The 25,157-nt window shown below is 32.9% G+C and overlaps 3 protein-coding genes across 5 annotated transcripts in view; 1 reads left to right on the forward strand and 2 right to left on the reverse strand.

The window, feature by feature from the left end:
* On the reverse strand, positions 1 to 1,484 carry LOC124428020 (carbonyl reductase [NADPH] 1-like). The gene is made up of 4 exons (XM_046971616.1): positions 1,321 to 1,484; positions 977 to 1,237; positions 625 to 863; positions 1 to 522 (listed from the first exon to the last, which is right to left on the reverse strand). The coding sequence occupies exons 1-4, from the start codon at positions 1,336 to 1,338 to the stop codon at positions 219 to 221; spliced, it is 822 nt and encodes a 273-aa protein (XP_046827572.1). The 5' UTR covers positions 1,339 to 1,484; the 3' UTR covers positions 1 to 218.
* Positions 1,485 to 1,620: 136 nt separating this feature from the next.
* LOC124427787 (ribonucleases P/MRP protein subunit POP1) lies at positions 1,621 to 4,588 on the reverse strand. The gene is made up of 3 exons (XM_046971137.1): positions 4,263 to 4,588; positions 2,841 to 4,175; positions 1,621 to 2,762 (listed from the first exon to the last, which is right to left on the reverse strand). The coding sequence occupies exons 1-3, from the start codon at positions 4,384 to 4,386 to the stop codon at positions 1,699 to 1,701; spliced, it is 2,523 nt and encodes an 840-aa protein (XP_046827093.1). The 5' UTR covers positions 4,387 to 4,588; the 3' UTR covers positions 1,621 to 1,698.
* Positions 4,589 to 8,762: 4,174 nt separating this feature from the next.
* Positions 8,763 to 25,157, forward strand: part of LOC124427852 — a 45,575-nt gene continuing 29,180 nt past the window's right edge. For 2 of the 3 annotated variants that reach the window (XR_006943045.1, XM_046971266.1), the window contains exon 1: positions 8,763 to 9,594. Coding sequence is in view for 1 of the 3 variants with exons in the window: in XM_046971266.1 (XP_046827222.1) it covers positions 9,537 to 9,594 (58 nt within the window). In the remaining 2 variants the exon portion in view is untranslated. Of the gene's footprint in view, positions 9,595 to 13,407; positions 13,478 to 25,157 lie in introns of those variants that run through there. The other variant, XM_046971481.1, reaches the window with a different exon arrangement.

Consider the following 25,157-nt stretch of genomic DNA (forward strand, 5'->3'; position numbering starts at 1 on the left):
TTTTATTAAACATCATTCTTTATTCTTGTTTTTTTTTCTTTCTTTTTTTCTTTTTTTTACAATGAATTACTTGATAATACAATATCTCATGAAAAGTATAAGTATTATATTTGTTACAATGCATAAAGATTCATGTACATTTCATCATTTATATATAGCTCTGTTTTCTTGCATTGAAATGACAATGCAATTATGTGGTTATTATATGTTAAAGTATTTTATTTCCATTCTGATAGAGTTTTGTCATACCAGATATATTTTCCCTTTATTTCAGTATTATTTGGTAGCAATGCACAATAAATTGGGGCTACTGCACCTTCATCTGGTGTAAGAGGTCCTTTATGACTGCTCATATCGGTATCCACATAACCAGGATGTACAGCATTTACTACTATATCTTCTCGTGGATCATTATTAAATTTAGCCTGATGTATTACAGCTAAAGCAGAAACACCTATTTTACTGGCCACATAAGCAGAATTGGACCAACCATTTTGTAAATGAATATTCTTTTTCGCATCACTAAAAGATATATTAATTACATATATATGTGTGTGTGTGTGTGGTAAGAAAGCATTATTAAAATATAATTTAAAAAAATGTAATCAACCATTCTTAACTTACTCAACAAATTTATGCATAATGTTATCCAATTCCTCTTCCGTTAAATTTGGGTTAGATATTTTTTCTTTTAATGATTCACCAGAAATATTTATTAAACGACCAGAACTACTGGACAAATGTACAACGCGACTATGTGGTCTAAGTAGCGGATAAAGTTTCTCACATATTTTTCTCAAACTGAAGTAATTTACCTTCAGAGTTTCTTCTGCTTGATAACCAAAAGGTTCGGTTGCATCTGTCTATATATATATATATATATACCAATGTTTATTGTAAAATTCTGTTTAGAAAGAAAAAGAGAAAAAAAAAAGAGAAAGGAAAAGGAAGCAGTTTAAAAAAATATCACTTTTACCTTGAAAGCAATTGCTGCATTATTGATCAATACATCAAGCCCATTATATGTTTTTTGTAAATAATCGCGAAAAGTATTGATACTGTTTTCATCAGTAATGTCGAGTTGATGAAATTTTACTTTCAATCCTTCTTCTTCTAATTTTTTGACAGCATTTAAACCACGCTGAGTATCACGGGCAGTGAGATAAATAATACCATCGAATTGTTTACAAAGTCCTTTGACAATGGCTAAACCAATACCCTTGTTTCCACCGGTCACCTAAATTATATAAATCCATATATTATAGAGAATAATTTGTAAGAAACGTAGAATGTATTATATTTGAATATTTATATACGTACTACAGCGATGCGTTCCATGTTGTATCTAAATCGATTACCAAATGCAATTTATCGAAGTACAGGTATAACGTCATAGTTCAGAGTTACGTAAATAAAGTTAACGATAATTTTTTTTTTTAAACAGTTTAGATCAAAATATTTTTACGATAAAAAGGAGGAAAAATTATGGAAAAATTATTTACGTGAATACAAGATTCTTTAAACTGATATTATTTAAAAATAACTTGTTGATCCATACAATGGCGGAATATCAGATTTTTTTTTAAAGGATGATAAGATAATAATATTTTTTGTATTTAAAAAAAAAAAAAAAAAAAGAAGAGAAAATTTTTATTGCCATAAAAATATTTCAATAAATTTATTTTAATAATTAATTAATTAATTAAATAATATTTCTAAACGAGCTACCCTATATTGTCTTGACCGATTATTCCTAATAAGAACGATATTACTTTCTCTGGCAATCATTGCAATCACCGATTGTATCGTAACATAACCTATTCCAATGCCTTTAGCTTCGCTAAAAGAAAAATTTCCTAGTGTTATATATCCCATTATTTCTCTTTTACATGAATTTCGTACTTCTGTACAATCCGGCAAATAAAGTTTTGACATTTTGTATGAATGTTCCAATACTACTTTACGACTTTTTTTCAATAAGTTCTGCCTTAAATTTCTTATTTCAATGTTGTAATTTACTTTGCTTGCATTTTCTTCAAATGCATCACTTATTGTCTTTTCCAATGCTTTTTTATGACGTATTCTTTGTCTTCTATATCGTTTTAACAATAACAAATGATTTTTTCGTAACATTTTCCGCCGACTTTCATTTGGATCTTTATTTGTTTTTTCTACTGGTCCTGACCAACGTTTATCATGTTTCAATCTTTCTAAATCTTCATCTGTTGGTGCACATATTATAGCAAACATTTTTGGATTGCCCTTATTTAAAATAGATATTTTAACGCGTATTAAACAATTTTCATTATTTAATCCATTATCTAAAGCAATCTTAGAAGCAGGAATTTTACGTTTATTTTTGCTTTTCTTTAATTCAAAAGAAGAAAGATTTGTTTGTAATTGTATCAATGTAGTTCGATTTCTTAAAACATAAAAATCATTCATGCCTGACCATTCCTTCATTAAAATATGCCATTCGCAAAAGAAAGGACTAGAAATACCCAGTTTTATAAAATTAACTCGTCTATTAGGTGGATATCGAAAATATTTTTCTTCCCAATATTCTTTTGTAGAAAGAGCTTCTCTTTTATAAGCAAGTGTATCGGGTTCATTAATGTCTGGTGAATTTGTAATAGCAGTTTCAAATACTATTGATTTTGTTTCTCTCAGAGCTCCGACCCTTGTACAACGATATATGAAACCAAGCCAGAATGCCATTGCCCATCCTGATGGTATAATGATATCAATACCAGAAGCTAAACCTATTAATAAAAGTAATAATAATAATAAAGATTCTTGATATTATCAAATATTATATTTGTTATGAAATTTACACCAACCTGTATTACAATTACCAGGTTTTTGAATAACGAGTATAGGAATTTTTGCAATTACATCTTCATTAAAATGATTATCATTGCTTACACCAGGAACTAAATTGTTGCTTCTTAATTTATTAATTATACTAGTGGATAGATATGATTTACTAATTTTCTGACGCATATTTTTATCCCATATTGGACTATCATTTGAATCTGCCAATGGCATAGTTATTGTTTCAGAATCTGTAACTTGTTTCTGTGGTTTTGTTCTTTTTTCAGGTAAATAAAAACGTGGATCTAGAACAGTGAATCCCAAGACCATATTTCGTGGTAATTGATGAGGAGAATTTAATGATTGTAATGTCCGCCACAATTTCTCTTGGATTTTAAAAGTTTCGAAATTCTTTTGATCGCTATAATAATCTTTATACCATGTATCATTAATATCAGGAGAATCTTTTTTATCTTCTGTAACATCATCACAATCCATTTTTGATTCAATTATTGTTGATAAATTTTGTTTAATTTTGGGTAATTTAGATGTATTCGTTAACACGTCTAACGTCAATGGACCACAGAGTCTAAATCTATTCAAAGTACCTTTCAATAAATTCAATTGACAATTACTTTCATTGCTATAAGAATTTTGTAATTGATTAAATGATGTTGATCCTTCGTCTTCAATAATACAGGAATTAAATTTAAAACTGGACATAATATCAAATAAAATATCATCATAAAATGCTGGATGAACCCAAATCCAAATGGTTCTTTGATCACAACAATCAGATTTCCATAGAAAGTGTACATTCCCTATGGGAAACGATGGAAAACTATTTTTCTTGAAAAACATTAATGTACCTTCTCTTGTACCATTAATGTATACCTTTGCACCAAATGTTAATTCATTTGGATTGCAATGTGATCTCAAAGTTTCTTTTAAAATATTTTCCGGTCCAATTATTTCAATACAAGCATAATAAGAAAGATCTTGTATCAAACAATGTTTTCTAATGGCACGATAATTTGCTTTAAAGCATTTGTCATTCGCAAAATCAGCGATTCTATATCCCCATTGTTCGACCATATGAAATCGTTTTGCATGCCATATATGAGTTTCTAACCAAGCTTTCTTTCGTTGTCTTCGATTGTATTCTAGAAGTAAATTGGATGGACGTCTGCGATATTTACGTGAAGGCCTTTTATTTTTTGGTGGTAAACCGGACTTAATCATTTGATTTAAATGTGCTTCCCGTAATCTTCTTGGCAATCTTTTGACATTATGTGACATAACTCGTCTACGCATATGTATGGGAAGCTTTTGAAAGACCAATTTTGATTGTTGAGGATTCTCTATAACAAAAAAAAAAAAAAGAAAAAAAAAAAGAATATTCACACATATAAAATAATACCATCAAAATTAATAAAATAATCAATTACCTATGGCATGAGTCATTGCTGCAATTTCGCCAGCTCTTGCAGCAGCTAATTTCATAATAGAAACATCATATGGTAATGATTGTGTTCCACCCAAAAATATATCAAATTGTTCTTTATTTTCCATGTTGATAAAATTATAAGAACAAAACAAAATTTCTATCTAAATATTTGTCAAGAATAATTTCCGACTATAAAAAATTCAAAATCTTTCGGCAACAATTTCTTTTGTATATTATTTATAATTTTTGTAATTTAACCTCTTTCATAAAGCACAATAAAATAACGCCGAGACAGAAGCACGTGTATAAATGTACATTTATTTTTCTATACGCGATTGTACATTACCTACAGCGCCACGATCCTTCCGTCGTAGAACTACAAATCAATATGGAGTATGTAAATTAATATGTTCGAATTTTAGAACTAATTTATTATTCTAAAGAAAAATATTACAAGAGAAAGATATTTATTGATTCGTTTTTTAATAAATAATTAATCATAAGGTAATGTTTCAAGAATATTATATAAATATCATATATCGACGTGTAATAAAACGTAATATTAGAATTTTAAAAACATGAACGAAGAACGCGGTCAGTATTACTGAAAACAAAAAAGAAAAAAAGAAGAAGAACGATAGAAAATGGAGTATGTGGCCGTTACACCAACCAATAATTATCTTATAAGAGATATCTACTTTATGAAACATTAAATATGAAATGTTTATTACTTATAAAGCTGTCGATAGTTCGTAGTTTCCTTGGTCGTTGTTTAATATTACAACGAACGGTGATGTGTGCCACATAATTTACTGTCACTCATGTAATTTCTTTCACTCATGTAATTTCACGAAACAATATAAAAATATTGCCTGTCATAGAATTTCTCTCCTTTGCAGATGTGCTATATTTAAATTCGTACGAAGGAATATGTATGCCGTAGTATTAAATAATGGGCAATACATTTTTACCGTCACTTATGTTTATAATTATAGTCAAAGATATAATAACGCAATTTCTTTTGCTCAGGTATAAGAAGCCGTGCGTAACCATAAGTGTAAACAGTGTGTCGCATGTTCCATCTTAGGTAAGTTCTTTGACATTTTTATATTATATATACGTATATATATATTCTTTTTGTTCGAATTATTGATAAGATGAAATATATTTATTCATTTTTCGATTAATAATATTTATAATCAACAAATCTAATCGATTACATAATTGTTTCAGAATTTTTACAATATGTGGAGCGACGATGGAAGCCTTAAAATCGTGTTATTTTTTCTCATCAGTTATTATTACGTTGGAGAAACGAAATCATGCCGATATTGGTGCAGAACGCACGATCTTCGATATTATTGTTGTCAAAATGGGAAAAGTGAAATGTGGAAGGATACTATGTGGCCATCTTTTTCAATACCATGGTTTTGGTTTAATTTTGGAGAATCACATTGGCATCCTTTAGTTCATTCCTCGTGGGAGAAAAAGAAGAAAATGAAACATTGTCCGCCATTAAGATCGCATTGTCCGCGATCTTACGATTGGTACGATTTACCAATGCTTTGCGATGATGATGATCAATGTCAAAGTAAAGAGAAATGTTGTTATGACGTTTGTCTCGAGCATAAAACTTGCAAGCCCGCGGAATAGTTGCGCAGATATCAAGGGACACGTGCGCGCACGTTTAACAGGGTAACAGCATGGAAAGAGTACAACTATGCGTGTCTCGTCGTCACAAATAATATTGCGTCTTTAAATTCGTAATACGACTCTAGAACAACTAAATTGCCTCTCTCTCTCTCTCTCTCTCTTTCTTTCTCTCTCTTTCTCTCTTTCTCTCTCTCTCTGTCTCTTACGTAATCGAGCAGCGGAATCGCAGAATAATATTTTGTTAACAATGATGTATATTCAGTGAAGTGACCTTACGAGTCTCAGTTTACGCGACAGAATTTACGTGGGACCGACAACAAGTAAAACAGTCATATGCTAATCGTTACGTTTCTTTGCGAGTTACATTTCAATTAAGAGAGAGAGAGAGAGAAAGAGAGAGAGAGAAAGAGAGAGAGAGAGAGAAACGGTGATATTATTAATTAATGAATATAAATTTAATAGGATATACTTTTGCATTAAAATGGTCATAGAGATATGGTCGTATAATTGATTCTATAAAATATTTAGAATCGCTCGATTAAAATTCGTCCGTTTAAAATTATTTAGCGTGAGAATTTTGACAAAATAATTTTGGCATCGTTGTTATAATTCACATGATTCGTTAAATTTATTATGCCTATCTGACGAAGATGCGTTTAAGAAAATAAAGATGATATTTATTGTAAAGGATATATTTTATAATAACGATCGGAAAAACATGGTTCTGCGCTTACCACGTGACTACCCTTCGTTACTACGGTACAACGGTAATGAGAAAATACGACCAGGTGGATCCCGTGAATCCATGAATTGGGTCTTGGCCTACTACCTACATCAATCTTTAACTTCGGAGCCCTTTGTAAGGGTACCTCATTCCGGCACGCGCATAATTGGTCCCGAATTGGCTCGAGCTGATTATTTCATTCCTGTGGACTTAATGGGCGCTAGAGGGCGTTGAAGCGATTCAGATAAGGGCTTGGCGTACAGCAGATGCGTGCTATGCCTGCGTGAGGTGGGTTCGAGCCTCTTAAATCAAGATATCAAGTTGTTTGTTTTAAGGCGATTTAAGTCATTACCAAGACTCGATGACGCGCAAACAAGATGCATACGTGATGTATATAGATTGTAAGTAAAATTTTTTTATCCTTTCAAACGGGATTTAAAATCGGCAAAAATTATTAATAATAAAATGAAAGGAAAAGTTTATCTTGCGATATTATTTCGGATATTATATAATCAATGTCAATCTTAATTATTAAATTTAATATTAACTATAATGTTCTTTTGTTTTATCTCTTGACGTAGAAAAAAAGTAAGATTACTTTGCAGAAAGATCGATCCAAGCGATAACATTGATGTACCTGGTCGAAAAAATGCAATCACTGTATCCTGCTGCGAGGAAGACATTTTTCTAAGAAAAACACGACGCTATTTCATTGACAAAACAGTGAGTTGTCAAGTTAAACGAGTTTGGAGTCCCGTTTGCGTCGTACCTGTGTCTACGTTAGTTGAATATCAAAGAGGTGCGTTTTTGAATACATTTTTATATATGAAACATATGGATAGATCCTTTGTAAAGATTGAAATCACTTCGAGTTAGATTCCTCTGCCAAAAGCGATTGTATCTTGATAAATCCAAATAGAATTGCAATTGTCCTTACACGTTTTTACCACATTCTTTAAGTTACTCTTTTATAATCTTATAGAAGAGAAAGAATGACTAATAACACTAACTGCCGTGGGAATTTTAGAATATGAATCGAACTTGATAAAAACAGAATATAACCAAACCAATTTCTCATTCGAGAAATTCAATTCGATTTAAGTCTTCGAATTAGAGAGGTTTCGTTTTGAAACCTATCATGTGAACGGACACGACGTTTGAGAAAACCTTCTCTCAATGGTCCGTAGAATGAACCTTTTTACGGATTCTATTCCCGTTGTGCATTCAGCAGACATGCCGCTGTGTAAAAGGGTAAAAGAATGGGAATGGAACTGGTATTGGAATGAGAATGGAATCTCGTATGGCGCGCATGCGCCGTCGAGTGTTCATTCATTCATTCGATTCATTCATTCTTTCATTCATTCATTCATTCATTCATTCGTTCATTCATGGATCGGTCCTATAATACTTATAGCTTCATGATTATTTATAAACATCATTGAATAATATTCCAAAATTCTCATGAACTACAATAATGCATTATATTTAAAAACAGACGATTAGAAAACTTTTTCGTAGTAATAATTTTTCATTTGTTTCAGAAGGACGAATAGAAGAAGTTCAACGATTTGTCGGAAGATAATCTAAAAAAAAAAAAAAAAAAAAGAAAAGTTTTCACCTCGAAAAAATTCGGTATTATTAAGTTTGTCATTCGAAGTGCTCAATAATAATGTGCATTTGTACGTGTGCATGGGGATGAAAAGAATAAAAGTGAAAAAGGAAACATGAAGAGGAAACTCGATGGAGGGTCGAGAATGACTACACTCCTTTCAAGATGCTCGCCTTGGCGGCGACTGATGGTGTCTCGTGTGGGGTAGTACTCGGTAGTGGGGGTAGTAGGATTCGGCTGCTGGTGTAACGTGGAGGGGGAAGAGCGCACCTATGCCGGCACGGAACTCGGAAGAGTATCGTGCTCTCAGCGGTATTCGCTTGCGAGCCGCCGTTAGAAGCGGATCGCGAATTTGCGGACGCTCGTACTTTAGTACTTTGCACGTCGCGAATTATTATTTATCAAAACGAATATTATTATCGTTTGATTTTATTCTCTCTCAGTACAATCGATTTAGCAAGAAAAAAAGAGAAAGATTTTTTTTCTCACTCGAATATACGTTTGAGTAGATTTTTGATCTTTCTTTTTTTTTTTTTGTTTTCTTTTTTTTTCATTCTCTCTTCTTTCCTTTTTTCACTTTTCTTTTTCTCCATCGTTAACACGTCAAGTTTGACAGTTAAGTTGTTAGAGAAGGGAAGAGATATTATCTAGTGGAAAGAGAATTGTTAGAAATTATTGCGGTGGAATAACAGAAGGAAAATAGGAGAGAATTTTTATAAGAGAAATAGGAAAAGATAAGTCGAAGATTTTGAGAAAAGCTAAAAAAAAGAAAAAAAAAAAAAACGTTGACTGGTTGACCGGTAGAGCGCGAAACGGTGTACCGGACGGCTCGCGATAAAATTCACGGTGGAAAGTGCTACACGCTCCGATTCACCGTGCGTTATCCGAAGAAACAGAAGCAGAGGAAGGAAGGAAAGAAGAAAGAAAGAAAGAAAGAAAGAAAGAAAGGAAGGAAGGAAGGGAGGAGAGGGAGGGAGTCACGCTCGTCGAAGAGAGACGCGTCTAGTCGCGAGACTAACTCAAAGAACAGAACCGATCTTCTTCCAGACGGCTCCAAAGTTACGATAGAGCTCTGTGGAAAAGCTCCCATTCGATGCGCCCCACTCCTGGTTTGCTTATCTCGCTCGAAGACGGCCAGTTTTGTTTCCGTCTCGGAATTTTTCGGAGGACGTTCCGAGTTATTACACTTGCTTTACGACGATTTCTAATCTTTGAAAATTTACAAGAAGAACATTAAAATCTTAACACATCGCCTTTTGGAATCATTTGGAGAAATCATTACCGTCAAGATGATCATTGGATTTGTTCTGATACCTTTAATCTTCGCCAATAATATTTATTGTCAAAGTGAGTATACTTAAACCCTTTTTCTATGGATTTTTATTTGACACTTCGATTAGTTTATTTATTATTCTATATTTATTATTATATTCTTGTATTTATTATTATATGCTTCTTTTTAATTATTCTATTATTGCCATTAATTATTGCCATCGATATTATTTGTAATGACAACGGGCAGGAAAAACATTCCTCATACGGTCGTTCCTCCGAGGAACGGAAAACGAAAATGCAGAGCGATGACGTTAAGCGATATGTTCCGTAGGAACGGTATCGGAAGTACGGAGTGCAGCATTATACTTAACCACGCGATGCTTGGAATTATAACATAGGTTGCAACGATGCATTCTCATAGGCGATTCGGATTGTTGAACTCCCCGCGTAGCCCTGTTACGCTCTCGATTTCTTCATATTTTCTAACGTTTTTATATCCATATTTTTAAAATTATTAATAACGTTCGTTGACGTAGATATTCCAAATTTTGAAAACAGGCTGCTTCTCTTTCGTGTCTTATAATATAACTTGCGTGTGATCACGCTGTGTTTATTTCCGTTCTGAGATACGTTCTTAACCATCGATCAAACGTAGATTTTATTTATGGAACATGCGATAAAGCATCACGAATTCTTATGTAAAATTTCTAAGTACTATAACGAAACTATTCGTGAATATCTTTACATAGTTATTCATCATTATGTATCATCTTTGTCGCGGAGTAACCCCGCGATAAGATAAAAATGAATTGAACTTGGAAGAGAGATGATCGAGGCAATGAAACCATCGTTAATTTATTCGATCGAATTTTTTTTCTTTTTTTCTTTCTTTCTTTTTTTTTTTTTCTTTTTTTTTTCAGATAGGAGAGATATTTTAGTAAAATTTTTTAAACTTATAATATATGTGGATACATATATATATATATATATATATATACATATATTCTTGAAATTCTTGAGATTTTAAAAGAAAGGAATAAGAAAGAGAAACATTTCGAGAAGAGAGAAATGGGTGCAAGAAGATTCTCGAAATAAACTATGGCAAACATAATCTTCGATAAGAAAGAAAATCGTAGATGTTCTTTTTTTTTTTTTTTTTTTTTTTTTTTTTTTTTTTTTTTTTTTTGAAAACATTCTCACTCATAGAACAAGCATAGGGATATACAATAACATAGAAAAGTGAGCGCAGGTAAGCCTACTACCTGGCAAAGTTTTATTCGAAAGTATGAGAGTGTATCGTCGCTCTTCGAATTTCCAAAAGGTCCAGATAGATTTTAAGATACTTGGTTATGGTCCTGGACCGTTGTCAAAGGATTGGCAAAGTTTTTTTGAGTCTTTAGTAGGTCGCTTGCAGGTTCATTCACGTTTCGAAAAAAAAAAAAAGAAAAAAGGAAAAAAGAAAAAGAAGAAAAGAAAAAAGAAAAAAAATATTTCTTCGCGTTCTATTCCAAGTTGATAGTATACGCATTGTTGTAGATATACAATAGGTAGGAAAGAATTTACAAATCAATAATACTGTTACATCCGTGTAATTGTCCTGGATGTCCCTTTCACAGGATCCTTTTTTTTTTCTTTTTTTTTTTTTTCGAGTATTATACTCAATGTATCAATCACAAAGGACTTTCTTTCGTATTTCATAGTCTTTAAATAAAATTCGTATTTCCATTCGTTATAAATAGAATTTTTCTTTCGCGCGCTTTTTTATATATATATATATATATATATATATATTACAAAACTGCGGTCTTTGTGGGGATAAAAGAAAAAAGAGAGAAAAAAGAGAGAAAATAAAAAAAGGAAAAAGAAGAAAGAAAAAAGGAAAAGAAATCGATCGAATCACGAGTACGTATAGTTACTTTAAAGTACGTGTTATACTTTGTGAAAAAAAAAGAAAAAGAAAAAAGGGCGGAACGGTGAGAGAGGGAGCAGGATTGGTGGGGAAAGGGTGTAAGAGAGTAGACCACCCGCACGCGCGATATCTTCCTACAAATTTTTACTCAAGGACTTTTTGAGAACTCGCAATACCATATCGTCTTCTCCAAAGAAGGGTACTTATAATAAGGAAGGGTGATCTTTAAGAAGGATCACAATTCGCCCGCCCACGGTGCTTCTTCTCCGATCTAACATAAGACAACCCACCTATACATTTATATATTACATACATATATACATATTTATATATATATATATATATATGTGTGCGTGTATATACAATATATATAAATTTCTCGTTTATAATTACTATCTTCGATTTCTTCGCTGAACGATAATCGATGATACGTGATCAATTTTCATATACGGAGAGGATAATCCTATTCGAAAAGAAAAAAATAAAAAAAAAAAAAATAGAAAGAAAAAGCAGAAGAAGCAAAAGCAGAAGAAGAAGAAGGAGAAGGACAAAAAAATGCCACGCAACTTCCGATATGCCATGAGTAATACACCGAGCAATTTTTCCTCGATCGTCAACCGATCTATGTACATACGTAAGTGGACTAAAGTGGAACATTTAGTATGGATAAACGTATCGTGATCACGTTCGACGAGTCGTGTGGAGAGGAACAACGAGGTGATTCGAAAATATCGACTCATGGCACATCTGCCTTTTCGTGGATCCTTTTAATTGATCGTTATCGTCAATTAATTGTGTTAGGGACGAACTAAAAAAAAAAAAAAAAAAAAAAGAAAGAAAAATAAAAAAGAAAAAAAAGAATATCTTAAGAAAGAAAATGAAATATCTAATATTCTAATTTATCGAAAGAAAAATTAATAACAATTTTCGTTCGTTCGTTCGTTCGAAATTTTTTAAAATAAAATAATATCATCCACCATTGTTTCAGTTAATATTTTATGTCTGTCGTTTGCATTAGTCCTAATGATTAGACTCGCTTCGTTTTCGTCTGTCTTGCTCATGCTTTAAGAGAAGACTTTTGGTTTGCTAAGAACGTTTCTTCGTCTTCTTCTCTTTCTCTCTCTCTCTCTCTCTCTCTCTCTCGTTATTCTCTCGTGGCTGTCACCAAGGCGATGATGTATGATACCCATGGCGCGAGGAGAACAGCCGTCGTCATCGGTGAAACCGGCTAAGAAGCCTTCCTCTTCTTCTAAATACGACGAGTTCAGGATTAATGTTGCACGTAACACATTGTGTCCGTTAGCAAGGATGGACATAAGACAGGTGTCATACTCGGTAAACTTTGATCGAGCAATAGAAAGCTTGTATGCACTGTTATACCAGTCTCGTTAGTGCAATTAACACGATTTCTCTTTCGTCTTTCCAGATGCATTGAGAATGTATATGTAGTTTAGAAAAGAGACAGAGAGATAGAATATATATGTAGTATGTTTTCTGGATGTACTCCAGAGATTCTCTAATATCTTAAAACAAGACATTGAAATAAAGCTTGGAGCACTGGAGTATACGGTACCGAAATAGGAATGTTTCTTTTTTCTTTGCTTTTTCATTATTTTTTTTCTGTTTCTCTTTCTTTCTTTTTTTCTTTCTTTCCTTCTTTCTTTCTCTTTTTTTTCCTTTCGTAAACTCGTCCTAATGGTCTTCCAGAAGCCCTCTTTTTGTCGTTAGGCCCCGTTCGCTCGCATCCAATCGAAAGAGGTGTAAATTGCTTGCCGTATCAACGTTTCGTATCTTTTCTTTGCGCTGGATCAAATAGCTATCTTGAATTCGAAGATAATCGAGTTCGGATGTGCCGCCTTTGAACATCTTTTCGTTCGCCAAAAAATGGAGGATGTTTCTCTTTTAAGAAAAGAAAAGAAAAAAGAGAAAAAGTAAAAGTCCTTGGAAGAAAAATTAGATCTTCCTTCCGGAACGAAAGTGCGTATCATTTATCCTTTTTCTCAAGGACTTTCGCGAAGGATACTCGCGTAGGATTCTCTCTTCAACGTGAGTTTTTTCTTTTTTCTTTTTGTTTCTTTTTTTTTTTCCTCTTTAGAAAGTCGACAACTTGTTCGTGTTATGTGCTACGAAGATTCTTTGAAAATGCACATCTTCGTGAGTAGCGATTCGACTCACGAAGTTCTTCTTTAAACGTCAGAGTTTAACTCTTAGTTTTGCATGCTTAATAGCGAGCAGGTATTAACAATTCTATCTGATCGTAATATTAGTCATGCTTGAGGATCGTGTTCCAAGAACCCGCAACCAATCCTATACATCTCGGCGACACATACATATACACACATATACATATATACAAGATTTCAAACTTGAATGTTCTATTAATAAACTTAATGCTATTTCGCGAATTAAAGAAAATCGATCTTAAATATTCTACTTACGATCGGTTATCGATTAGTAATAGATTTATAGGATACGATACTATACCTGAACATATGCCTGATATATATATATATATACACGTACTAATTTATATATCGATGTACATATGTATGTATTTATGTATGTATATATATGCTATGTATATGCTTGTGATAACGGCCGAGATCGAAAATATATAATAAAATATTATTTATTTTTTATATATACAATCTCGTTTGCGTTACGTCAACGTCGTTTGGTATTTCTCGTCAAGTTTACGAGTCAAATAACAAAACGTATCGCGAGGAAATGTATTTTTAATAATGAAAAGAAAAAAGAAAAAAGACATCATCGATGCCAATATTTATTTTCATTTAAGTTTTATGAATTGGAAAATGTTCGTTTGAATTCGAATCGACGAATTGCAAGCTCAACATTGTTTCTTTTCTTCTTCTTTTTTTTTTTATTTTACTTTTCATTTTTCATTTCTTTTTCTTTTTCTTTTTATTTTTATTTTTATTTTTTTTTCTTTTTTTTTCGTTACTCGAGTGCACGCTCATAAAAAATGCAATTCCAATCTTGTAAAGATTTAATGGTCGTCGTTCGATTAATCATTCAATAGCTTTTACGATCGGGAGCATGTTACAATCTACATGAATATTCTCTCCTTGCATACGTGTACGTACATACATAGAAGCAAATTGGTAGAGATCGAAAATATCGAAGATCGTGTTTCAAGTGTGTATACTCATTGATCGTTAAGTTTACGGATTTATGATCCCGATACTCTCGTTAATTTGTTGAAACAAGTTAAGGATTGTAGCTGAATCCAGAGTGAAGTCACCTCGATCTTCTTTTATCGCTTCGTCTCTTTCTCTCTCATATTTCTCTGATGAATCACGCACCAGCTGGACCGATTGATTTCCATTGCGTGTTAACCGAGAGTCCCCGACGATGACGATGACCGACAAGCACTCAGCTAACTCAGATAATCGTTCACCTGACATTTAACTTTTCTCTATATAGCGATTTTAAGCTACTGTATAATTTTTTTTCTGTTTTATATATATATATATATATTTTTTATTGATTTTGTTTTTCTTTTCCTTTTTCTTTTTTTTTCTTTTTTTTTCTTTTTTACGTAATTACATAATTAAGAAATTTATCCCTATCATTTTACGTGTAATTCAATTTAATGATGTCCAACGAAATTAAAGAAAACTAAAAAAAAAAAGTTTAATATATCGTTAAATTATCGATATTAATTTCGAAGAAATATTTTATTACTCATCTCGATTATGATCATTCATGATCTATCATACATAAATACATATATAATCTTTTAGAGATAGACAATTTTTATCACTGATCGCATTTCCCGCACTGGCGCGTTATATATTTTTTTTTCTTTTTTTTTTATTTTTTAAGAATATAAATTGATTCGTTACTTCGTTTGATATGATAAAATTGAATTGAAATTGCTTAAAGAGAATTTTATGGATATCGTTTGTAATGATCACTTCCGATTTGCGAAAGAACCGCAAAAAGGGGGATAAAAGCGGAATTTGAAATTCGCGCCTGATCGCACAGCTATTCGATTTCCATAGATTGCAAGGCGATCATCCTGGTACTTTCATTGTTGACAGCCCGGTTCCGTATACTGTGGCACAACACAATATGTGGTTCCTTTGTCTTCCGGAAATTCAATGGCTTCTTCATTTTGGTCTGTTCTGAGTAAGGAGGAGCAAAAGAAAGATTGTGTGAGAGAAAGAGAGAGAGAGAGAGAGAGAGAGAGAGGGAGAGAGAGAGAGGGAGAGAGAGAAAGCCGAGAGATAATCGAAAGCCGCAATGCGGTTTTCCCACAGCTCTCCTCGTCATCGCACCTTTATCGTGTTCCGTCTTTACCTAACGGAGTTACTCATTCATCTGGAAAATAACGCATTAATATTATGCTCAAGAATGAAACGTCATGAACACACGACAGTCTTATCGTGGTACGAAATTAATGTCGACATCGTTAACGGATTAGTTGAAAAAATTCAGATAGCTTTCTTGATCCATAATTCATCATGCGTTTACGGCCGATAAATTGAATCGTTTAATTTCTCACTTGGAATCAATAATCTTAGAGATTATTTTCTTTCGATCTTTTTCTTTGTTTCCCTTCCTTCTTTTTTTCTTTCTTTCTTTCTTTTTTTTGTTTTTTTTTTTATACATACCTCTTCTTTTTTCTTTCAATAACTTAGCTTAGGTCAGCCTACAGCGAAAAATATATTTTTGCGAGGAAAAAGAAGAGATTCGCGTAAAAAAACAAAAAAAAAAAAAAAAGAAAAAAAAAGGAAAAAAAAGAAACAAAAGAGAAAGAAGAAAAACATTTAAGAATTGGTTGAATAATTCAATATGGAAAAAAAAAGGCAGGGTCATCGTTGAAATCGTTGGAGGGTGCGGTATACTCAGACGCATTCATCTTCGAGAGCTTAGGCGAACTCCGGTATTGCAACCCCTGACTGGTTGCAGCCTCCGAAATGTAGTTTTTCGACCCACGCAAAGTATCAAAGTTTAATACCGGCATACGTACCATGGGGTACACTAAATCACCCTCGACGCTGAGGGGATTCTTTTTGGCCAATCGATACGAAGACCTCGGCTCGTTCCATGAAAGGACTTTTAAAGAGAGGTCACGTGATATTACGTTACTAGAATAAAAAATAATTCATATCGAATCCGAATATTGATTTAACACGATATTATCTAGCTTCAGTAGTTACGACACACTGGATCGTAAATATATATATATATATATATATTTTTTTTTTCAATTTAATTTATTTTTTATTTTATAATTTATTGTTATCTTATTTAATTTATTTTTATTCGGGCGTTCAAAGAAATCCATTCTAACTGAAAATTTATGTAAAGTCATTTCGAGTATGAAATATTTGGTATGAAAAAAATTATTTATGTACAATTTTAATTGATCTAGCAAGATATTGATCATTGTAATTCGTTTAATCCTAGATATGTATATTTTATATTTAATTTATACGCGTTCACAGAAATTTGGTTTTTTTTTCTTTTTTGTTTTTTTTTTGTTTCTTTTCTTTTCTTACGAACTGTTTAAATTATCTAGAATATAAAGTAATTCATATAATATTTCACCGGTTTAACATGATTTTTTATATTTATTTATTCTAATATATACATATATATATATTTTTTTTTTCCTTTGTTTTGTTTAATTTAGAGATCTACTTGTTTAGAAATCTACTTGTTTAGAAATCCAACTTGTTTAGAAATCTAACTTGTTTAGAAGATTTGGATGAGGTCATTTTAAGAAGCAATACTTCGAGATGTTTCACGTAAGTGGGCCACGCGCGTCTTATGTTGCAGTATGCTCGAATGCTCAAGGGCCACGTGATCGTAGAGCCCCAACCCTATTTAACATCAGAGACCTTCGTTCGGGGACACCCAACGATGCGTAACGGCACCTACTATGCGTTCAATTGCGATTCTTCGTAAAAGAAGGTTGACTCATTCACTCTCTCTCTCTCTCTCTCTCTTTCTATTTCTCTTTCTCTTTCACTATTTCGAGATCTACGATATTTTTCTTCGAAAAAATTTTCATTTAGAAATCATAGATGGAAATGAAAGATGGTTCGTCTGAAAATATTTTTTTAACAGTTAAAATTTCATAGATATAGATATTAAAAGAGATATATCTGACTTTTGTAAGAACAGATGATACAATTTCAAATTTACTTTTATTCCTTTATCTATTTCCTTTGTTTTCTTAGAATATCTCTTCCGTTTATTTGTTCGAATCGAATCGAATCGAATCGAATCAGCAGTCTTTCGATATCTTAATTGAAATATGTCCAAACTTTCCTACCATCGAATTTCAATGATTCAAATGCCTTCATTGCGTGGCACCCGCATATGTTATCTTCTCTCTCTCTCTCTCTCTCTTTCTTTATAGCACGAAAGGATTGAATGGCAAACAGGAGGCCGGACGACGGCTGCAATGGTATGGCTAAGAGCGAATTTTGAGTCGGAAGTAGGTAACATACGCGTAGCAGATGTTCATGTCAAGGTGAAGACTACAGGCTCGTACTTCTTTTCGTTTTCCTGCGACACGCGCGACTTTTTCTCTTTTTTCATAGAAAAGAGAAAGAGAGAGAGAGAGAGAGAGAGAGGGAGAGAGAGAGAAGGAGAGAGAAAGAGAGTAAATTTTTTCTTTAACTTCCTTCATCTTCATTCGCTCTTTCTCATTCTCTAAGATGAAGACGAAGAAGAAGAAAAAGAAGAAGAAAGAGACGAATACTAACGAAGAAGAAGAAAAAGAAAAACACGTGGTTGATTCGCAGCACTTCACAGACTCCATTGTGCCTCTTATATATATATATATATATGTATATATATATATATAAATTTTTTTTCTCTCTTTAGAGACCTCTTTACAACCTTTTCTCTCTTCTCTTCTTCAAATCATGGGAGTCCTTGTATTTAGACAAGCTCGCAATTAAAAAGATTAACGTCTTGTAACGGGGTGACGTGTGACGACTAATTTACGGTGACTCGAGTCACCGTTAGTTTTTATTTTTAGATTTTCTTCAAGATATTTTCCCGTTTATTCCGTACAGATAGATAGATAGATAGATAAATGAATGGATAGATGGATGGATAAATAAATTCATAAGTTATAATTTTGATTAAACTTTTTTATTATAAATCATTTTTTTAATGTTTTCTAAAACGGGCAACGTCTTGATCGATTTTTTTTTTTTTATATATCTAGGATATGTAAAAATAAATGCAAGTACACGTGTACCTACTCACAAATGGAAAGTTCGGCACGAGCTACGATCGAGTCTGACTTTTCATGGTTCGCGATTCTGAACAATGCCTATGTATGTAAGTACCTACATGAGGGTAATACGTGAAGTAAATATATAATATATATATATATATATATATATATATATATATATATATAACACATATATAAGAAAGGTGTGCTATCCTTTTGGAAGATTCATCCATGAACAATCCTACAGGAAGTTTCATATTCGTTTCAACTTTCGAAATCGATATTACAAACAAAAGATTCGTTATCCAATGAAACTATAAAGAAAATTTGCATTCTTAAGATTTTTGACATGTCTATCTTTATATTTATTTCTTTATCATAAATATTTATTGTTCGATTTTATTTAGATAAGAATTTTCGTTATGGTGACATCCGTTTGAAGCTCCGCGATAGACGTGCCGGTAAGATGATTCCACGTGAAACCTTAATAATCACACGAGACCCCCAACAAACCAAAACCATGACCCGTAACCGGATAGATATTATAATAAATGATGGTCTAACTAGGGTTCGAACCACGAAAGGTCTTCCTTTCCGTGCTCGAATGATGGAACGAAGGGATTGCATAGTGTATTTGAAGAGAGACGCATAGTTAAAGAAAGAAAAAGAGAAAGAGAGAGAGAGAGAGGGAGAGAGAGAGAGAGAGAGAGAGATGGAATTTCAGGGGAGAGAAATAAAAAAGAAGAGAGAGAGAGAGAGAGAGAGAGAGAGAAACAGTGATAGTGATAATATATTACGTTTGTAAGTTTTATCGTTCTTAATCATAATTTTTGTTTTCGAAGTAACAGTAATAAAGTTTATTCGTTAATATTGAAATTTAATTTCGTCCAAGGTTATTTCTTTCCTTTTTTTTTTCTTTTTTATTTATTTTTTTTTTTTTTTAGAAAGAATTTCGTTTGGAAGCTCACATGTCAAACTGACGCACGGTCTATATTACAGGAGAAAAAAAGGAATAAGAAAGAAGGAAAGAACAGACGCTATAGAAGGGACGTAATTTCAAGAGCGTCGTCTAGAACCTAAAGAAAATTCATATCATTATCTTGCTCGAGAATTCGAAAATTACCCGACGACGAGCGGTCCTTCAAAAAATGATGCAGGAGACCTTTAATTCTCTAGACACGAAAAGCCGAAAGTACAAAAGAAAGAGAGAAACAGAGACGGAAAGACAGACAGACAGAGAGAGAGAGAGAGAGAGAGAGAGAGAGAGAAATAAATAGATTAATGTAGTCACGCGAGTATTAATATGCGAATTGCTCAAATGACAAAAATCGATTTAGAATTTCCGTTCGGTTTGAAGAATGACGGTACAAAACTAATGATTATTTCGAAAGGAATTTTAGGACCGTGTATTGGGAGGAAGCGGATCGGAAATTGTTCGTTCGCGGACAAGAAAAAAAAAGACAGAGAGAGAGAGAGAGAGAGAGAGAGAGAGAGAGAGAGAGAGAGAGAAGAGGGAGAAAGAGGTACCGGATGTTTGGTCCGTGGAAGATTATAGCTTGGATCGCTTGTGCAAAAATTTCAAAATTAGGATAGGTATAGAAGAAATATTCCGTTGGTTGAGGAATATTAAGCGTGTTGGATGAAACAATATGTTATTAAACAGAATAAAAAGAAAATAATCACTTAAAGGAAAGAGAGAGACAGAGAGAGAAAAAAAAAACTTTGATCTTTCTTTGATTTAATAAATAATACTAATTATTTATTATGTATCTCTTCTTTTACCTTTTTTTTTTTTTTAATACCACTTTAACTTTTTACATTATTTTTTATTATTTTATTGTAGTAATTATTTATAACGCATTTATTTATTTTTATTTGTTTAAATTGTAATACTCAATTTTATATTACTTTTCTTTTGTTTTCTTTTTTCTTTTTAGATACTTATTTTGCTGGATATTAATCCAAACGCAATGAATTGACTTTTCCCTCTCTCTCTCTCTCTCTCTCTCTCTCTCTCTCTCTCTCTCTCTCTCGTTTTATAGTTACGTCGGTGGTAGCAAAGATCACGTGACTCGTTATGAAGATAATAAGAAAGATGCGCGCATTATACGCGATGTATGAACGTCGGCGTCCTCCTTCGACGGAATTCCCATCGGCGAATGTAATCTCAGCGCATGAAACTAGCATTAGGCTTAGTATCGAGGTTGTCAGGTCGTCACACTCGATGGCAACTTAACAATGACCAACGTCATAAGTTTAAAAGATAGAAGGAGTCAACCGGAAGCTATTTATAATTTGCAAAATACCATTCCTTGATTGATATTATTGATAAGAAAAGCCGTTGATATTAATCTTTTTATTATCATGAGATTTATCGTTAAATCGATAAGATTCATTTAGAACGAATTGTTTTATCTGAACAAAGTTAAGTCCGTTAAGTCCGTAATAAATATTTTTTTTTTCCTTGGGGAATAATTTCAAGAAGAATTTGAAGACTAGTCATCATGAAGAAATTTCAAACATTATATATATATATATATATATATATATATGTATAATATAATATAAGTATATATCGTTATGAAAAGAAAAGAGAGAGAGAGAGAGAGAGAAAAGGTAAAGAGTGAAAGAGAAAAGTAGACGAAGAGGAAGAAGAGGAGACGAGGACGAGAACGAAGACGAAGAGAGCCGTCTTTATCGTAATGTATACCTTGGTATTTTTTTTTTTCTCTCGATTCTCTCCTACGTAGGCTGCGAGAGCCATATTTACGCAGCTCGAACACGCGCCCGGTAACTCTCTTCTGTGTATAGGTATTATATAGAAGAGAACACACGTTCTATACGGTCGTCTAACTGTCGTGAAGAGAACGTGAACTGTCTTTACGTGAACAACCAGGGTGGCACCTGTTCTACATGACGCACTCAAGATATCTATGAGCCACTATCCCAAGAGTTGCATACTATACTCGCTTCCGTGTAATTCGTTACCTTCTCTCTCTCTATTTCTCTCTCTCTATTTCTCTCTTTTCATCAACTCTATTTTCTCTTTCTTCTATTTTGTTGTTTCTTCCTTTTGTTTTTTTTTTTTTTTTTTTTTATCTAAGCAAGTGTCCTCGTGAATTAAAGCGCAAGTGAGATTTTTCAAACGCGATAAGACTTCCTGAAAAGAAATGACTTCCCAAAGCTGACGCAAAAGGTTGAACGAATGAAAGAAGACTGTGAAAACAATGGCGTCCTCGATTCATTTTTTTGCCTTCCTTTCGACACGAGCTTCCATTCGTTCTCCATCATTTTCTCCCTCGGCTTTTCCTTAGAAATGGAAACCAGTTCGCACGCGATCTTTTGATTGCAATGTTATTACGTATTCAAAAGTGTCACTTATTTAAGCGATTCTAAACGAGATGGAAAGTAATAGATACCGTTTTACAATCAGAATATAAATTAATTATTATTGCTGCTATAATAATAATAATAATAATTATTATTATTATTATTATTATTATTATACTTAATTGATTTGACATAATATATTTTTCTATTTAGATTAATTCCTCGTGATATCTGTCGATTTATATATATCTGAGTTCGTCGTACTTGGACGTTTGCACGGTCAACAACCGATGCAACAAACGAGACGAAGAACTCGACGAGGAGAACGAGATGGAGGGTGGAGGGTGGAGGATGGAGGGTGAAGGTGGAGGTGGAGGAGAAGGAGGAACTATGAATACTTTTCACCTTTCTTTCTCTTCGGATTATTCTTCCGCAAGAATGCCGCGTGTGGTGTGATCGGTACGTGAGCGGACAAGGCATGCGTTTCTTCGAGTTTCCCGTGGGCGTTACGTATTCTATCGAGGAACTGAGGCTATATCCCTACGGCTAATACATTGGCTCTCGATGATAATACATAGATGATGAAAAGCAGACCGTCATTTAGGATAACTTGTGCGATTTATTAAAAATAATATTTCTATAGTTAGAATGTATCAGGATCGAAAGAATATTATTTAACGATCGTAAAAAAATTTTCCATTTATATATGTATATATATATATATATTTTTTTTTGTTCATATTTAATAACTTATAATTAAACGGATCGTCATTTAAAATATTGAAATATAATGTGTGAGATTTGAAAATAATATTTTATATATGTACGTATACATAGTTAGTTTAAGGATCGAAAGAACGTTTCTTTTTTTTTTTTTTTTTTTTCATGACCATAAAAATTTTCGATTTATATATATTTTTGGTTTTTTTTTTAATAGCTTATAATTACACATATCACAGTATAATCTATATCAGTATAAATTCTTCGGTAATTGCAGGATGCAAAACGCACGCAATACAGTTGGAATTCTGGTCGCGTTATGCATATAAATATATAAGGCACAGTCAATGACATTAGAATCTATTTAATGAACAGGAGAGAAGTTATCGAGTTTGTATTCGATAAGGTTTCGACATCCTGACTGCTGCTGCACGTACTTACCTACAACATATGTCGCACTCGTGAAAAGCCGGATGTCCTCGCTCCTTTTATTCGTCCTCTCTTTCTCTCTCTATCTCTCTCTTTCTCTTTTTTTTTCTCTTTCAGACATTTTGTTTATGATCACACGTTGGCTTCGCACGCGAACACGAATCACTTTTTTGAAGCGGAGAAATCCCACCAAAAGGCACGTGACACTTCGAGATCGACAGGTGTTATCTTCCTTGCACATTTTTTTCGTTCCTCTTTATTTATTTTTTTTTCTTTTTTCTTTTCTCTCTCTCTCTCTCTCTCTCTCTCTCTGTCTCTTTCTTTTTTTCTTCCTCGATCTCTTTCGCAGCGCAACTTTTAACCGGCCCAACCATATGACGCTGCCACCATTGCTTTGCTAGCCTCGTGCTTATTTTCTTTCTTTTCTTTTTCCCCTTTTTCTTTTTATCTTTCTTTTCTTCTTTTTCCTTTTCTTTTTCTTTTTCTTTCTTTCTTCTTCTTCTTATTTTCTTTTTTTTTTTTTTTTTCTTTTTTTTTCAATAAAATATTTCTCCCTGGAAAAAAGGAGTGACGAAGCATCGAATAATTTATCGTTCTTAGTTCAACGAAGAGGGAGTACGTTTTCCTTTTTGAAAAAAAGAAAGAGAAAGAAAGAGAGAGAGTGAGAGAGAGAGAGAGAGAGAAAAGAAGAGAAAAGATTTATTTTCTCTATCCTTCCTTCAGTCTTGTGAACTCACAGATCCTCCCCCTCCTCCTGTTTTCTGCCTACTCGATAATATTTCGGTATACGAAAGTAGAAAATCATGGAGAGCTCTGGCTTCTCTCAAAGCTTTCCGCTCTTCGACGAAGCGCTCAGCTGTTTCGCCACTCCATGTTCGCCAGACCGTTATATTTAGAAATTTTTTCTTTCTTTCTCTCCTCCTCTCTCAACCACACCCCCTTTTTCTCTCTCTTTCTCTCTCTCTCTCTCTCTTTCTCTTTCTCTTTCTCTCTTTTTCTTTCCAGAAAGAGGAAATATAGATAGTTCGTTCGTGGCATCGAGAATCCGTTTTTATTTCCGTAAATCGACATTGAACATTTTTGTTCGTAATCGGTTGAACGAACAGGAACGAGTTAATCACGCGTCTAAACTTTGATTGAGTTTCTTCGTAAATTCACTCAACCGTATTTTTTCCGTTATATTCCCTTTATCCCGTTTTACTATTGTTTCGAATTCACGCTTCATTAATGTTCTAAACAATCTCGATATTTATTATTGGTATCCCCCAAAAAGAATTTTCTTTTCGTTGAAAGATGGATGATAATAATAATAATAATAATAATAATAATAATAATAATAATAATAATAATAATGATGATGATAATAATGATGATGATAATGATGATAATGATGATGATGATAATGATAATGAAACAATTTCGTGTTATTTTAAACGTTATAAAAAATGTTCACATTCTACAAAAAAATATAGTGAGTGTTGAGAGAAATTAGATCGTAATGTGTTGAGCGTACCGTAACGAAGATGTTTGATTAAGTGCCGTCAGCAGCAAAGCAGTGGTAATGGTAAACGCCTTGCTTCCGTCAGACACCACGTTGGTTTTGCATCGGCAATAAGAGAGAGAGAGAGAGAAAGAGAGAGTATGTCTATGTATATATATATATATATATATATATATATATATATATGTGTGAGATGTTGCTATATTATTATTAGAAACGCATATAGACAGGCAAAGAAGAGAGATTTTGTTGCATCGTCGTCTAAGTACATTTAACTCGTACGTTGCTTTCATAAGTCCAGTCCACTATAAAGAAATAAAGAAATAAAGTAAAATGAAGAAAGAATGAAAGAAAAAGGAAGAAAGAAGGAGACAAAGAATAATAAGAGAAACAAAACTGAGAAACTCGCAAAGGGAGGTAACTTCTATGTTGCGAACTTCCTCGATGTTGTTACGCAGCAGGAAAGCCTGGACCAGACTGTGAAACTCACGAATCGATAATCTCGCGCACTATGTCTACAG

The sequence above is a fragment of the Vespa crabro genome, chromosome 1 (genome assembly GCF_910589235.1).
Source record: "Vespa crabro chromosome 1, iyVesCrab1.2, whole genome shotgun sequence".
Taxonomy (NCBI): domain Eukaryota; kingdom Metazoa; phylum Arthropoda; class Insecta; order Hymenoptera; family Vespidae; genus Vespa; species Vespa crabro.

Bases quoted from the DNA above. Each gene is read 5' to 3' on its own strand.
- LOC124428020 (XM_046971616.1), bottom strand. The intron at 864-976 runs GTAAAAGTGATA...ATATATATATAG, and splicing joins ATGCAGCAATTGCTTTCAAG to ACAGATGCAACCGAACCTTT. The intron at 523-624 runs GTAAGTTAAGAA...TATATCTTTTAG, and splicing joins ATTATGCATAAATTTGTTGA to TGATGCGAAAAAGAATATTC.
- LOC124427787 (XM_046971137.1), bottom strand. From the start codon at position 4,386: ATGGAAAATAAAGAACAATTTGATATATTTTTGGGTGGAACACAATCA. The intron at 4,176-4,262 runs GTAATTGATTAT...TTTTTGTTATAG, and splicing joins AGCAATGACTCATGCCATAG to AGAATCCTCAACAATCAAAA. The intron at 2,763-2,840 runs GTTGGTGTAAAT...TTTTATTAATAG, and splicing joins ACCTGGTAATTGTAATACAG to GTTTAGCTTCTGGTATTGAT.